General features: G+C 37.4%; 2 protein-coding genes across 4 annotated transcripts; both read left to right on the top strand.

Moving 5' to 3' along the window:
• The first annotated feature begins 468 nt into the window (after positions 1-468).
• On the top strand, positions 469-4,354 carry LOC116005747. Its single transcript, XM_031245986.1, has 3 exons — positions 469-838; positions 1,073-4,067; positions 4,180-4,354. The coding sequence occupies exons 1-3, from the start codon at positions 469-471 to the stop codon at positions 4,352-4,354; spliced, it is 3,540 nt and encodes a 1,179-aa protein (XP_031101846.1).
• Positions 4,355-5,300: 946 nt separating this feature from the next.
• Positions 5,301-13,809, top strand: LOC116007377 (probable leucine-rich repeat receptor-like protein kinase At5g49770). 3 transcript variants are annotated; one of them, XR_004095242.1, is made up of 19 exons: positions 5,301-5,542; positions 7,234-7,354; positions 7,455-7,526; positions 7,932-8,006; positions 8,094-8,165; positions 8,244-8,405; positions 8,503-8,577; positions 8,780-8,851; positions 8,943-9,014; positions 9,093-9,161; positions 9,241-9,315; positions 9,398-9,469; positions 9,773-9,904; positions 9,993-10,465; positions 10,943-11,089; positions 11,174-11,307; positions 12,396-12,615; positions 12,721-13,235; positions 13,361-13,478. XR_004095242.1 is itself a non-coding variant. In XM_031248039.1 (19 exons), exons 1-19 carry the CDS (start codon positions 5,452-5,454, stop codon positions 13,719-13,721), a joined length of 2,793 nt encoding a protein of 930 aa, XP_031103899.1. In that variant the 5' UTR covers positions 5,301-5,451; the 3' UTR covers positions 13,722-13,809. The 3 variants fall into 3 exon arrangements, 1 of the variants encoding a protein (XP_031103899.1); XR_004095243.1 differs by having other exon boundaries at positions 13,299-13,410; XM_031248039.1 differs by having other exon boundaries at positions 12,721-12,956; positions 13,299-13,809.
• The last annotated feature ends 833 nt before the right edge of the window (positions 13,810-14,642 follow it).

Raw genomic sequence — 14,642 nt, 5'->3', positions numbered from 1 at the left:
GAGCAAGGTGTTGAAGCAAAAGACTACCCCTTACGGTGCTTGGTTACGTGCCGGAGGTCGTAAGCAGGTTAAGCCAGTGGGGGCTAAATGGCTACTTGCTGATCTGCCTTTAAATCCAACCTGCGTACCCTCCACTCCTGCGGTTCCTGTTCAGAATCCTACTCAAACGGAGGATGAACATGTTATTCATGGAGATCTTAAGCGGAGAAGGGAGGATGAAGCGGCTGAGGTGGTTTCTGATGATGCTAATTTTAGAATGCAAGATGTCCCAAAAAACTTGTTTTCGGCGGGTCCAGTTGTCCAGACCCGCCCATCATCATGAGTATTCTTAGTTGGAACTGCCGAGGCTTGGGTGGCCCTCGGACAGTTCGAGAGTTACTGGGCTTTGTGTCCATGCAGCGACCCAGTTTTGTCTTCTTGATGGAGACAAAAGCTTGTTCTTTTCAATTGGAACGACTAAGAGTAAGGATGGGATTTGAAGGTTTGTTGTGTGTGGATAGAGTTGCAATGGGAGGTGGTCTTGCTTTGCTGTGGCGTGACTCAGATGCTGCTACGCTAATGAGCTATTCGAATAATTATATTGATATTACAGTAACGCTTCCGGGAGAGACTCCTTGGCGACTGACATGTTTTTATGGCTACCCGGAGAGGTCTCGAAGACAACATACTTGGGATTTACTTCGGGAGTTAAAGTCTCGTTCTAATTTACCTTGGATTGTGATTGGAGATTTTAACGATATTGCTAGTCATGCTAAAAAGAGAGGGTCTGTTAACCACCTGGACAATCTGATTAGAGGTTTTAATGAAGTGCTACAGGATTGTGAGTTGTTTGACCTTGGTATGCGGGGACACAAATTTACATGGGAAAGGGGAAGGGGTACACACCATTGGGTGGAGGAGAGACTTGATCGCGCTGTAGCATCCCCGGACTGGCGGGACATTTACGCTGATGCCTTTGTTATAAATATATTGACTATCACGTCGGATCACAGTGCCCTTTTCATGCAACTTAAAGGACATGCGGTTCGTTGAGTTGGTAGGAAATTTAAATTTGAAAGCGCATGGCTTCTAGATCCTCAATGTCGTGAAGTGGTGGAAACCTCATGGTTTCAAACGCTAGGAGGTGATTTCCAGTACCGGTTAAATTCATGCAGTCAAGCACTCTGGAAGTGGGGTAGTGAACATTTTAGAAAGTTTGGGAAAAAGGTGCAACAGCTAAGGGAGAAACTTGAGGCACTTCGAAATTGCAGTTGCATGCGTGACGTCGAGCAGTACCACAATGTCGAAAGAGAGCTTTCCACTTTGCTCGCTCAAGAAGAACTGTATTGGCGGCAGAGGTCAAAACAACTGTGGCTCAAGGAAGGTGACCAAAATACCAAATACTTCCACCAATTTGCAAGTCAGAGGCGACGATCCAATCAATTACGTCGACTTAAAAGAACGTCTGGGCAGTGGGTGGAAGGGACTGACATGCACGCTGAAATTATGTCCTATTATAACTTTATATTTCAAAAGTCCGGTTGCAATCCTGAGCTTCTTCATAGAATTCCAGGTCGTGTCACGCATGAGATGAATACGGCTTTGTTACGCCCTATTGAGCCAGAGGAGGTTAAGAACGCTGTTTTTTCAATGGCTCCAGACAAGGCCCCGGGCCCAGATGGAATGACTCCTGCTTTCTACCAATCTTTTTGGTCGGTTGTAGGATCTGACCTTATCAATTTTGTAACGAGCTGTTTTGCTAATTGTGTTTTTCCCCCGGGGGCTAATGATATAAATGTGGTACTCATTCCTAAAAAGAATATCCCGGAGCGTGTTACCGACTTGAGGCCGATTGCCCTTTGCAATGTTGCATATAAAGTCATCGCCAAAGTCCTTGCCAACCGAATGAAGGATTATTTGGACACTATTATATCACCGCCCCAAAGTGCATTCATCCCTGACAGGTTAATCACTGATAACATTATCGTTGCTGGGGAAGTTGGCCATTTTCTTAAGCGGAAACGAGTGGGAAATATGGGCTGGGCGGCGCTCAAATTGGACATGGCAAAGGCGTACGACAGGATGGAGTGGGACTTTCTTAAGGGCATGCTATCTGCTCTAGGTTTTGCACGTGAATGGGTGGACTTAATAATGTTGTGCGTGTCTACAGTTAGATACGAGATTTTGGTAAATGGCCAGCCTGTGGGTGCAGTTACTCCAACCCGTGGAATTCGACAAGGGGATCCTCTATCTCCTTACTTGTTTATAATCTGTGCAGAAGGATTATCTATGCTTTTACAGCAACAGGAAGCCAGGGGTTTAATGCATGGTGTGAGAGTGGCTCGGGGAGCTCCTACTGTCTGGCACCTTTTCTTCGCAGATGACAGTCTTCTTTTTTTCCGGGCAGATACAAATGAAGCTCAGGAGGTAAAGAGATGTTTGGATTTGTATTGTGCTTCATCGGGCCAATTAGTGAATTATGATAAATCCAGTATCACTTTCAGTGTTAATACAGTACCGGTCATGTGTACTCAGGTAGCGGGGATTTTTGGTGTTCAGCAGACCGCGGATTTTGGTCGCTATCTTGGCTTCCCTTCCTTTATTGGGCGGAACAAGAAAGCAATTTTCCGTTATGTCGAGCAACGTATGAGGGATAGAATTAACAGTTGGCACAAGCGATTTTTGTCGAAATCTGGCAAAGAGGTGCTATTGAAGAGTGTAGCGCAATCTATGCCGATATTTACAATGTCTGTGTTTCTGCTACCCTATGGCATATGCGAATCCATTGAGCGAATGATGAATCGGTACTGGTGGAGTAAAGGTACGAGCAATTCAAGAGGTATGCATTGGGCTAGTTGGACTCGACTGGCAGCTCCTAAGTCTATTGGGGGTATGGGCTTCAAGAGGATTCATGAATTTAACATTGCTTTGCTTGCTAAACAGGGTTGGCGGCTTTTAGTTAAGCCTGATTATCTTGTTAGCAAATTGCTCAAAGCTAGATATTATCCATCTGCCTCTTTTCTTGATGCAACTCTTGGGCATAATCCATCCTATATTTGGCGTAGCATCTTAGCGGGGCAGGTAGTTCTTAGAGACGGGGTTGCTCGTCGTATTGGTGATGGGAAAGACACCTTGGTTTGGGATTGTCCTTGGTTGGCTAATAGTGTGGATCCTTACATCCGTACTGCATGCATGAATGAGCTTCGTGAAACTCATGTTTCCAATCTATTGGATACTGACGGAACTTGGGATTTGGAATTACTGCATGATATTTTTTATGAACAGGACATTCCTAGAATTATAAGCACACCAATTTCTCTCACCCATCGCGATATGTGGTACTGGAAAGGAGATCTCAGGGGTATTTATTCTGTTAGGCATGGTTACCGCCTGCTCACTAATGGTCTGTTTGCTGATTATGAGACTATGGATTTCAAGGAGTGGAACAAGCTATGGAGGTTGAAAACTCCACCTAAGGTGCGAAACCTTTTGTGGCGTGGGTTACGTAATATGCTACCTGTACGTGAGAATCTTCGTATGAAAGGTATGGCTGTGAGTAGTATCTGTCCTCTCTGTTGTGTAGTCCCTGAAACAATCAACCATCTTTTCTGGGATTGTATAATTGCAGATCAGCTTTGGTGCAGCTTTGGTATAATGAAAGGTTTGTCGTTTGTGGAGTTGGTGGAAAAAGCTTTGCATGCGCATGAGGAAAGACTCCCGATCACAATGGCATCATGTGTTTGGTCTATTTGGACAGCCCGTAATGATTTACTTTGGAATGGGAAGAGTTGTGAGGTGGCTGTGTTGAAGAGGATGGCGAACTCACTGGTTGACTCTTGGCAGCAGGTATACTCGAACTCATCTCCCTCATCTCTGCCTTTGATCTCTCAACCAGCTAGTTGGAACCCCCCTCCACCTGGAATGCTGAAATGTAATGTTGACGCGACTATACTGGCTAATGCAGCAGGTTTTGGAGCAGTCTTACGTGATCATGGAGGCCGGTTTATAGCAGCTTATGGTGGACTCCTTAATTGTGCTCTTGATCCCTATGCCGCCGAGACAATGGCTGTGAATGAAGCTTTAACCTGGTTGAAGGGTCGTCAATCGAATAATATTATTGTTGAATCTGATTGTCTGAATTTTTGTTCAAACTTTAATTCTCGTAGCCAAGATTTTTTCTTATAATGGTATGGTTATTAGGCGATGCCGTAGCCTTGCAAATGACATTGGGAACGTGTTGGTTCGCCATGTCAAGAGGTCAGTGAATCACGTTGCTCATGTGCTTGCACGGGCGACTGTTTCTCAATCTGTCCTTGGAGTTTGGGAGTTTTCCCCACCTGATTGTATTTCGAATTTCTTTGATGATCTAATATAGCATGTTTGTTTGTTTTCAAAAAAAAAAATGCAAGTAAATGATTTTCATGGTTCTTTATTTATAATTTTTAATACTCAATTTTGAATGCTATACATTGTCTAATTAATTGACGAAAGTTAATGTTAAATTTTATATTGTATTTTTTAATATACTTGAACATATTCATAGTATATGTTCAACAATTATGCTAACTCTAATTAAGGTGGGTTCAAATCTAAAACATTCCTTATGTAAATCAATGAGTAAGTTAAGAATAATAAATAATTAACGAAATACATTTCGTTACTAATATTTACACTAACGGAATGCAAGAATACTTAGGAAAAATAAATGATATAATAGAGAGTAAAGTAAGAAAAATAATATAAAATACTAAAATTTAAAATAATATAAACAAACAATTTTAGACCAACATTTTAGTTCCGTTATAGGCCTAACTTTATTTGGTGTTAGTAGATTTTCAAAATAAGTTTAACAGCTCCTAAACACTAATTAGCTTGTAATGACTCTCATGTACTGAACAATGAAGCAATTGAAATATGGGATATTGTGAATGAAAATAATGTGCACTAAAAAACTATTCGACTATATGAAAGGTTGTGGATCGGATTTATAGAGCTATTCCAAATGGACCAACTAAGATATTATATAGAATTATCTTGTATTAATTAACACAAATCTCTGAATTAATCACTTTCAATTAATTGAAATCCTGAAAACTTGAAACACGTGGACAACATCTTTTAATATCACAAGGAAAGGAAAGGTTGAGAGAAAATTCAAATCATCGATCACCTAGCTACCAGCTTTTATTACTTGATAATGACCTTATAATTTTGATTTTTTTGAACCATAATTTTCAGACACACAAGGATTTATCTTAATACGGAATACTCAAGTTAATCTCGCTTTTAAAATGAAAAACAAATTAAAAAAAAACATTGTTCTTTAAACATTTTTGCCATGAAAGCAGAATTGAGAAAGGGTTTGAGCTGTACTCTGGTATTTAATTAAAGAAGCTTTCTGATTTGATCTGCTGCTGCTTCTTGTAGTTGCATGATTATGGTTTGGTTTAAGCAATATATATATATTATATAATGATGATTATCCCAAGAATCTGGTTGTGCTTGTTGCCCCTGGTAATTCATATCTTGGTTGTAGCAGCAATATTGACGAATACGGATGATGGTAAGTTGCTTACTCTAATCTATCTGATAAATTTAATTAAAAAGATTATATTATTGTTGTTTTGTTTAATCAGCCTCCTGCTAAACTTGTGTTCTTAATTTGTAGTGGCAAAACTGGCTTGCCACCACTCTCTTTAATTAGCTAGCTTCTTGGCTTGTTGAATAATCTTTCTTACTCTAAGGTGTTCTTGGATCCTGGTTCTGCCACTGCAGATGCTGTGCAATCACAATTTCAGATCAGATCGAAAACCCATTGATTCTTATTGTGAGAAAAACAATTCTAGTCCCTCAATTCTTTAAAGGTCATTAGTAAATTAAGGGTGTGTTTGGTTCAAACATTGAAATTGGAACGATAATGGAATCAAATACTGGTAATGATAATGGATGTAAGTATATATAAGGAGTCACTTTGTTTTGTATTAAATAGGAATTGGAATCAAAATAAATAAATAAATAAAAATATATAAAACTATATAATACACACACATATATATATATATATATTAAAATTCCATATTTAATGCATGGACGAAACCTTTTTATTTATTTATTTTTTTCATTTTTTTCTCCCTTATTTTTTATTCTATTGTTTAAAAGTAAAGCAGTAAACGCGTAATGAGTTTTGTAATTGTTAGGATTTGATTCCAATAGTAGGATAACAAAAGTAGGCAAACAAACATGGTAATAGGTATCAAAACCCATAGTAGGGTGCAAAAGTCTCCAACCAAACACACCCTAAGTTGGGCTTAGCTTTTTTATGAAAATTGCTAGCCTTAAGACTTTAATTTGTCACTGATCCTTGTGGACTTTTTAAATTAATCTCAACTGGATGAACATGTCTTGTGGTATTAGTGTTGTTCAATAATCCTCCTATTTGGATTTATGGACACTAAGCTTGTGACTCTGGTTATGACTGTTTGGCAAAACTTGTTAAAATCTTGAAAAACTTCCTAGTTCCTAGGGTATAACATGCATGCATGCTCTTTGCAACCACCGTCAAGGCCAATATGCAGATAATTTATTTGTCATTGTTGGAGGAATTACCATCGAGTCCCACACCCAGATCGGGTTGGGCTATTAATAAGGCAATGTTAGGGAAAAAATGAGACAAGCAGGTGAGCTGTAGATAGCTCGGCCACATATGTCAGATATGTCCATCGACTAGGATGACGTTGGAGTTAGTTACTCTATGCCCAACAGATTTTAGATGACATATCAGAATGGGTCGTGGAGGCACAAGCACAGAGGACGTGCAATTATCTCATTTGTAACCATTCGTATATTGTAACCCAAAAATAGTTGGTTTAAATATCATCTTGGTAATCAGACAAGGGGGACAACTTCAACACATTCCATTCTTAGCTTTGAGAGCTCCAAGCTACTCTAAGGTCTTCTTCTTCATTATCAATGTTCCATTACAAACTTGAATTAGGCCTATGGTTTGATGTTAGGGCCTTAGTGTTTGTCTTTATACTAATAATTATTTATTTACTTTTCATAATGGTGATTATAGTTGGCAGTTTTTGGGCTCTTAGCATTGCTTGGACTTGCCTATAAGAAGCATTGCACTTTCTGTTATATATAGTTGGTTACCATTGCCTGAATTGGCTGATGATGAGCTATCTAGCTTAGACTCTGCTTATAGTCCTGTCCTCCCTTAACATTGATGGGATACTGTTATCTCTAATGCAGTGTCAACTCTAAATGCCCTCAAGTCAAGCTGGGGCAACTTGCCACCAAATTGGTTGGGAGCAGATCCTTGTGGAAGCAATTGGGAAGGAATTCGTTGTAGCAACTCACGTGTGGTTTCAATGTATATATGTCCATTGTGTAATAAACTGCCAAAAATCCTATGGTTAGTTGTCTATTTTGCTCGCTCGAGTCATTCATTCGTTCACCACTTTCTTTTGCAGAACGTTATCTGGAATAGGACTAACAGGCAGTGAGTTTGGAGATCTTGGATCGTTCACTGAGTTGCAACATTTGTACGTCTTCACATGCTCGATTTATTAATTTCCACCTTCCTTTTGAAACACATCTTTTAGCATGATTAAGGTTACTTCCTCTTTCTAAACCAATTGCCTAGTGACCTGCTTATTGTGGTTTGGGTGTGTTAAGAGTCCCACATTGAAAAAATAAGAGAGAATATTTGGGTTTATAACGTCATGGGTTAGACTAGTTAATTTATTGGATTTAATATGTTAGTATGGTTTGGTCCATGTGCATTATAGTCCAGTTGAGTGACCTTGATCCGATCCAGCCGCAACTTTCTGCACTATGGATTAGGGACTCATTTTGTTAATTTTGTGTACTCTAGTCTCTTAACTATCTATCTATGCGCTGGAATGTATAAAAACTGATTCTGATGAATACAAAGATTCTTGGTGCAGGGATCTCTCGAACAACATTGGTTTGAAAGGAACATTACCATCTTCAATTGGAAATTTGAAGAATCTGACAACCTTGTAAACAAAAGCTGAACGTTGTTTGTTTAATATTTCTTACCACTGGTACAAAGTATGGAGTAATATTTATTTTACTTTTGAATGCAGAATTTTAGTTAGTTGCAGTTTCTTTGGTCAAATTCCAGATTCAATTGGATCTCTGCAGCAACTGGTGTTTATGTAAGAGCATCCATTTTAAAGTATTTTAGCTCAAAGTTTAGCTTTTTGAGACAAGTTTTCTTTGCTGCCTTTCTGCAGATCTCTGACTTCTAACAGCTTCAACGGGCCAATCCCACATTCAATAGGCAATTTGTCTAAACTTTCGTGGTTAGATTTAAGTTACAATAAACTTACTGGTACTATCCCAGTCTCTAATGGTCCACTACCTGGTTTGGACAAGTTAATCAACGCCAAACACTTGTACGTTATCTCCTAATAAATTTACGATGCTAAGAGTTTTTGTGTTCCTTTTGCCTTTGTAGATATATTAAGATTGTCTATACTTGTCGTCATGCAGCCATTTGTCCCAGAATCAGCTCTCTGGCACCATCCCACCAAAACTCTTCAGTCCTAACATGAAGCTAATACATGTGTAAGTATTTTGACTGGATAAGTATGATGTTATTTTAATTTATACTATGTTACTAAAACTAGATATGGTTATTGTTGAATCATGTGCTCCATCCAACTAAAAGCTTAAGTTTATAGTTGGACTGCACATATTATATTTATGCTCACAGTGGTTAAAAATATCATGAAGAATACTGCTCTAGCTTTGTTCATATCATGTTTAGGATTCTTGATCACAATCAGCTGAGTGGCGAAATACCTCAAACTCTAGGACGTGTGCAGACTTTAGAAGTTGTGTGAGTATCTATGCGTTATTTGCAAATGCTTCGCTTAGGGTTTTGACATATATATTATTTGCCACTGACTGATGTTTTTGAAAACATACAGACGACTTGATTCGAATACACTAAATGGATCTGTTCCGGATAACCTGAATAACCTTACGAGTTTAAATGAGCTGTAAGCTGCAGATTGCATTTAGTCTTATCTTTTTGGTAATATGTATTCGATCTGTTGCCTTTTTCTTTGTTGCTGCAGGTACTTGTCTAATAACAATCTGACGGGACCTCTTCCTGACCTATCAGGAATGAACGCCCTCTACTATTTGTAAGTTGCTCCGATCCGTCTTTTCAACTCTCGATATTTATTTCTCTCTCTCGACTCTTATCCGTTATGGGTTTTGCAGGGACATGAGCAATAATAGTTTTGATGCCTCAGAGATTCCACCATGGTTTTCAAACCTCCTGTCATTAACAACACTGTATTCTCTCTGCCCCTCCCTTTGTCAGCAGTGTGCCTTTTTTGATAGTTGTAAGATGTTTTTGCTAAATGTGCTATGACAGACATATGGTGAACACAACACTTCAAGGCCCAATCCCAGTTAATGTCTTTAGCCTTCCTCAATTGGAGACAGTGTAAGTGCCATTTTTGTTAAGAACATAACACAATTTCCATTTTTTAGCATGCAAAGATAAGGTGTGCATACATCTTTAGAGTCGAGATAGGGGGGTGTTTGGTAAATAGCTGTTAGCTGATTGGGTTATTGGATTTAACTAGTTGATATCATTAGCTGATGGTAGAAAAGTGTTTGGTAAATTAGATGTTAGCTGATAGCTGATTACATGCAAAATGGCTTTCTCCAACAAAGATCTTATTGCTAAGTGAAAAGCAATGGGTGATTATTCGGGAATTTGATGTGCTTTTTCTTTTTTTAACAGAGAATTATCCAACAATAATCTCAACGGAACCTTGGACATAGGCAGCAGCTACCCCAAAAATTTGACAGTTGATTTGCAGAATAATTCCATCGTCGATTTTGAACAGAAAACCAATTACAATATGAAGATGGTGTAAGCAAGATTATTTACAAATTGATCAATATTCCTTTGTTCTATAGTTCTCTAAGTTTGGAAGGTAATATTGGTTTAAATCTTGCAGGCTTACTGGGAATCCCATTTGCAAGGGAAATGAAGCAAAAGAAAACTATTGTATTGTTGAGAACAACAACAATCCATTCTTATCATCAGATAACTGTCCAAATGTAAATTGTGGTTCAGGCAAAATACAAAGTCCCAATTGCAAGTGTTCACATCCACAAACTGGAACTCTGCACTTTTTCTCCTATTCCTTCTCAAACTTTGAGAACTTGACTTATTATAGAACCCTTAATGGCTCTTTGATGACTGCATTCCTTACCAGTGGATTACCTGTGGATTCAGTTTCTGTTACTGATCCAACCATTGACGTCTATTCATACCTCAAGTTCAGAGTGCAAATCTTTCCTTCAGGGCAAGATACTTTCAACAGAACTGGAAATTCAGATGTTGGTTTCCTGCTCAACCGTCAACCTTTCCAATTTGATTATTTTGGACCCTTCTTCTACAAAGCTGATGATTATTGCTGTTTCGGAGGTATGTACATATTGGCCCTTTTTGGTAACATAGTTAGCTTACCAGTTAATTTTGACTTATTTGACCACTTTGATTTGTTCCATTTGTAGTTCTCGAGTTTTAAAATCGTTCAACTTATAGTCCTAAATACCCATAATGCTCGCATTTTGTGAAAATTTCACAATACCTCACCTTACTACATTTAAGGGCATTTCAATCATTTTAGATTAAAAGTTCAATAACTTTAAAAATCAACTAATGTGGAAAAAATCAAAGTCAGGACAAAAAGTAGAAATGACACTATGGTCAAGAGACCAAAAGTGGAATAATCCCCACACAGGGCCAAATGCCAATGCGCACAAGGGATCTACCCACTTTGAGCATAATCCCCACACTTGATCTCTTCTCCCAGATACTGCCTATTGAACTAGTGAGCTAAGTGAACAGTTGTATAATATTTGTAGTTTACTCTAAATCCTTAACTTTCCCTTATTACAGGATCCAAAAAGTCATCACATACTGGCATCATTGTTGGAGTTGCAGTAGGCGCTTCTGTTTTTGTTGTGTTACTAGTGTGTGTTGCAGTCTATGCTTTTCGGCAGAGGTCAAGGGCAAATAGAGCTACTGAAAAGAGCAACCCTTTTGGTAAATATCAATTCTCAATCAAGGAATTGAAGACTCTTTAGCTTGTATATATATTTAACATGTATACAAACACACTTAATGCAGCCTCTTGGGATCGTGATAAGAGTGGTAGCGTTCCACAACTCAAAGGAGCAAGGTGGCTCTCATTTGAAGAGATACAGAAATGCACACACAACTTTTCAGATGCCAACAGCATTGGTTCTGGGGGTTATGGAAAGGTACTGCAAAGCCTTAACCCCATTTAATTGTGATGTCAGCTACAAAGATTCAATTTCTTGATTTAGTCCTTTATTAGGGGATCTTGTGGTAATATCTTCAATTGCATAGTTTATTCACCATTCACCAATCTATAATTACTAAGATACGGAGTATTACTCAAATAAACTATTGAACTTTTTCAAAAATTGCAATTAAACTTTTGAACTGGAAAAAAGTTTCAAATAGACACTTGAACTTGAGGAAAAGTGTAATTATACATATTTCACCTGCTATTGCATGTAGCCATGTGCCATTCCACATTCTTCTTTTAAAATTGACTTTGCCATCATTTATTTTAAAAAAAAAACTACCAAGAGTCTTGGTTTAGATCATTAAACAAAGATGAAGAACATGTGAAATGGAGGAAGACCTCATTTGTCTTGATCTAAAGAAATAATAATAATAATAATAATAATAATAATAATAATAATAATAAAATAATAATAAAATGCATTTGTAGTCTCTCAATTATCCATTACTAGTTATTTTAGTTTTTAACCTTTTAGCATTGCAATATATCACTTTCAAATGAGTTACATTTTAGTCCCTAGTACAAAAAAATCATTATATTCCATAAGAGTTTTATTTAGTATATATATGGGTATTTTAGTAATTTCTTATATTTCTTCTTTATAGCCCTCTTTAGTTTTTTTATTGACAAAATAGCGAAATTGATTTTAATAAGATTGTGTATGGGAAAAAATAGGGATGATGTATCACACCGGAAGAGGGGAAATTTTGGGGAGGGGGTTGTCAATTTTTTGTTGAAGATGTCATAAATAAAAATTAAAAAAATGAAATTACTAAAATATCCATGTACTAAGTAAAAACCCGTGTATAACCGTAATTTAATGGTTTTGTTGCTCCCAGACTAAAAATGTAACTTATTTGAAAAGTTAGGGAGCATATTGCAACACCAAAGAATGAGGGACTAAAATAAGTACGTACTAGGAAGAAGAAAAAGAAAAAGTAAACAAATTACACAAAATTTTATGCATTTTGACAGAAAAAAAAAATATATTTAGATTCTTATGCATAGCATTAACAGGTCTACAGAGGGCTTCTTGCTACAAGGGAGTTAGTTGCCATCAAACGAGCTCAGCAGGGATCATTACAGGGGGCATTAGAGTTCAAAACAGAAATTGAACTTTTGTCCAGAATTCACCATAAGAATGTTGTCAATCTTGTTGGATTCTGTTATGAGCAAGGTGAACAAATGCTGGTTTATGAGTACATTCCTAATGGTACTCTAAGGGAAAGCCTTTCAGGTAAATCCATTTGATACTTTAATGCACTTAAACCATGCATTTGTCTGTAATTTCAAGAGAAACAAAAAGTGATATATGGTGCTTTTACTAATAATGTGCATACAGGAAAGTCGGGTATCCAATTGAATTGGATGAGGAGACTGAATATAGCCCTTGATGCAGCCAGAGGCTTGGCATATTTGCATGAGCTCGCTGATCCTCCCATCATACACAGAGATGTTAAGTCCAATAATATTTTACTTGATGACAATTTGAATGCTAAAGTTGCAGATTTTGGTATTTCCAAACTTTTGGGAGATGCTGGCAAGGGGCATGTCAGCACCCAAGTCAAAGGCACAATGGTAAGTGTAAAGTAAACATCCTGAAAAACTCTATTACTAAAATGTAGTTAAAATATGTTGGGCAGAGGCCGGTAAAAGCCAAGTCTAGTACCCGGTGGTTGGGAGATTGTTAGACGGATGCCGGTAAAAGACTTAAAAGGTCAAGTTCAGCACCAGCAATAACATTTAAGACTGGTTGGTGCTGGGAGAGGAAATTGTTGGGCAAAGGCCAGTAAAGGCCCAAGTCTACTGCCCGGTGACTAGGGAATTGCTGGGCAAGTTATAGCTTTTGGCATAGTGGTAAGCGCATGATCCTAACAAAATATAATTCAGATGATTCACATTTTCAAAACTTGTGTATAGGGATACCTAGACCCAGAATACTACATGACACAGCAACTGACGGATAGAAGTGATGTATACAGCTACGGGGTGGTCCTGCTGGAGCTTATAACTGCGAGGCCACCTATAGAACGAGGAAAGTACATAGTGAGAGTGGTGTCCGAAGCAATGGACGATCAAAAGGACAGCAGCAAACTCGATCGGGTGGTTGATCAGATTCTCAGACCTCATAGGGACCCTGATGGCCTGCTAAAGTTTATCAACTTGGCCATGAGTTGTGTACGAGAATCTGCAGCGGAGAGGCCTTCAATGGGGGAGGTGGTGAGGGAGATTGAGAATATCATTCAGATGGCTGGGAAAGTACTCACTTCATCTTCCAGCTTTGAGGAGGGTAATCAAGATATTAGGAATAGTAACTCTTATGAGAGTTATGGTTGGTTGTAATTAGTAACTGCAACTTGTTATTAAAAAAAAGTTCTTTCAACTTGTGATATCTTAGAAATAAATGATTCTTGATTGATTATACTGTACACAATAACTGCAGATAAGTGTCCAATGTTGCTTTTTTAACCTAAATGAGCTTCTTTCAGAAAAAAAAAAAAAAAAGCATAAATGAGCTTTTTTTTTTCTAATCTTAGACATTTTTAGTAAAAACTCTTTGTGACTTGCGTTCGTGGTAAAAAATGCAAATCTCAGAGAGGTTTCTTAAATTTATGCAAACCATTTATTTCGCATGAAATATACGAAACGTAAGTGTACTTGCGTTCGTGGTGACCTCCCATTTCATCAGGTTGTGGTGACTTCCCATTTTATCAGGTTGCCTCCTTACATGGATGGTAAGTAAACATTTTAAAATATTTTTTTAATACTTAACTTTAAAAATAAAAATAAAATAAATAAAAAATTTTAAAATTTAATTAAAAAAAAAAACAAACAAACAAGCAGGCATTGTATTTTTAATTTTTTTAATTAATTTTTTTTATAAAAAAAAAAACAAGGAAGCATGCATTTAATTTTTTATTTTTTATTTTTAATGTTATTATTATTAAAAAATTATTTTAAAATGCTAGCAACCTGATAAAATGAAAGGTAACCTACTATCTGGTGAATTTGCATGTATTTAGAGTGTCCAGTGGCCTAATTGCACTTTATTTTCGTTCAGTGGCCTAATTACATTTTCAGGTTAGGTTCAGTGACCAATTTGAACCTTATTCCTTTTTTTTTAAAGCAATCATTGAGTATAAAATTAGAGTAAATGTAGTATTGATTTGGGATAGGAGAATATAGAGAGCATCAAATCATGTAGATAAGCTTACTACATGGTGTGTAAGCTACTAACTAGTAAGTTATAGCTAGAAAAGTACT

Source organism: Ipomoea triloba, chromosome 15, assembly GCF_003576645.1.
Source record: "Ipomoea triloba cultivar NCNSP0323 chromosome 15, ASM357664v1".
Taxonomy (NCBI): Eukaryota; Viridiplantae; Streptophyta; class Magnoliopsida; order Solanales; family Convolvulaceae; genus Ipomoea; species Ipomoea triloba.
This window is presented reverse-complemented; position numbering and strand designations above follow the sequence as displayed.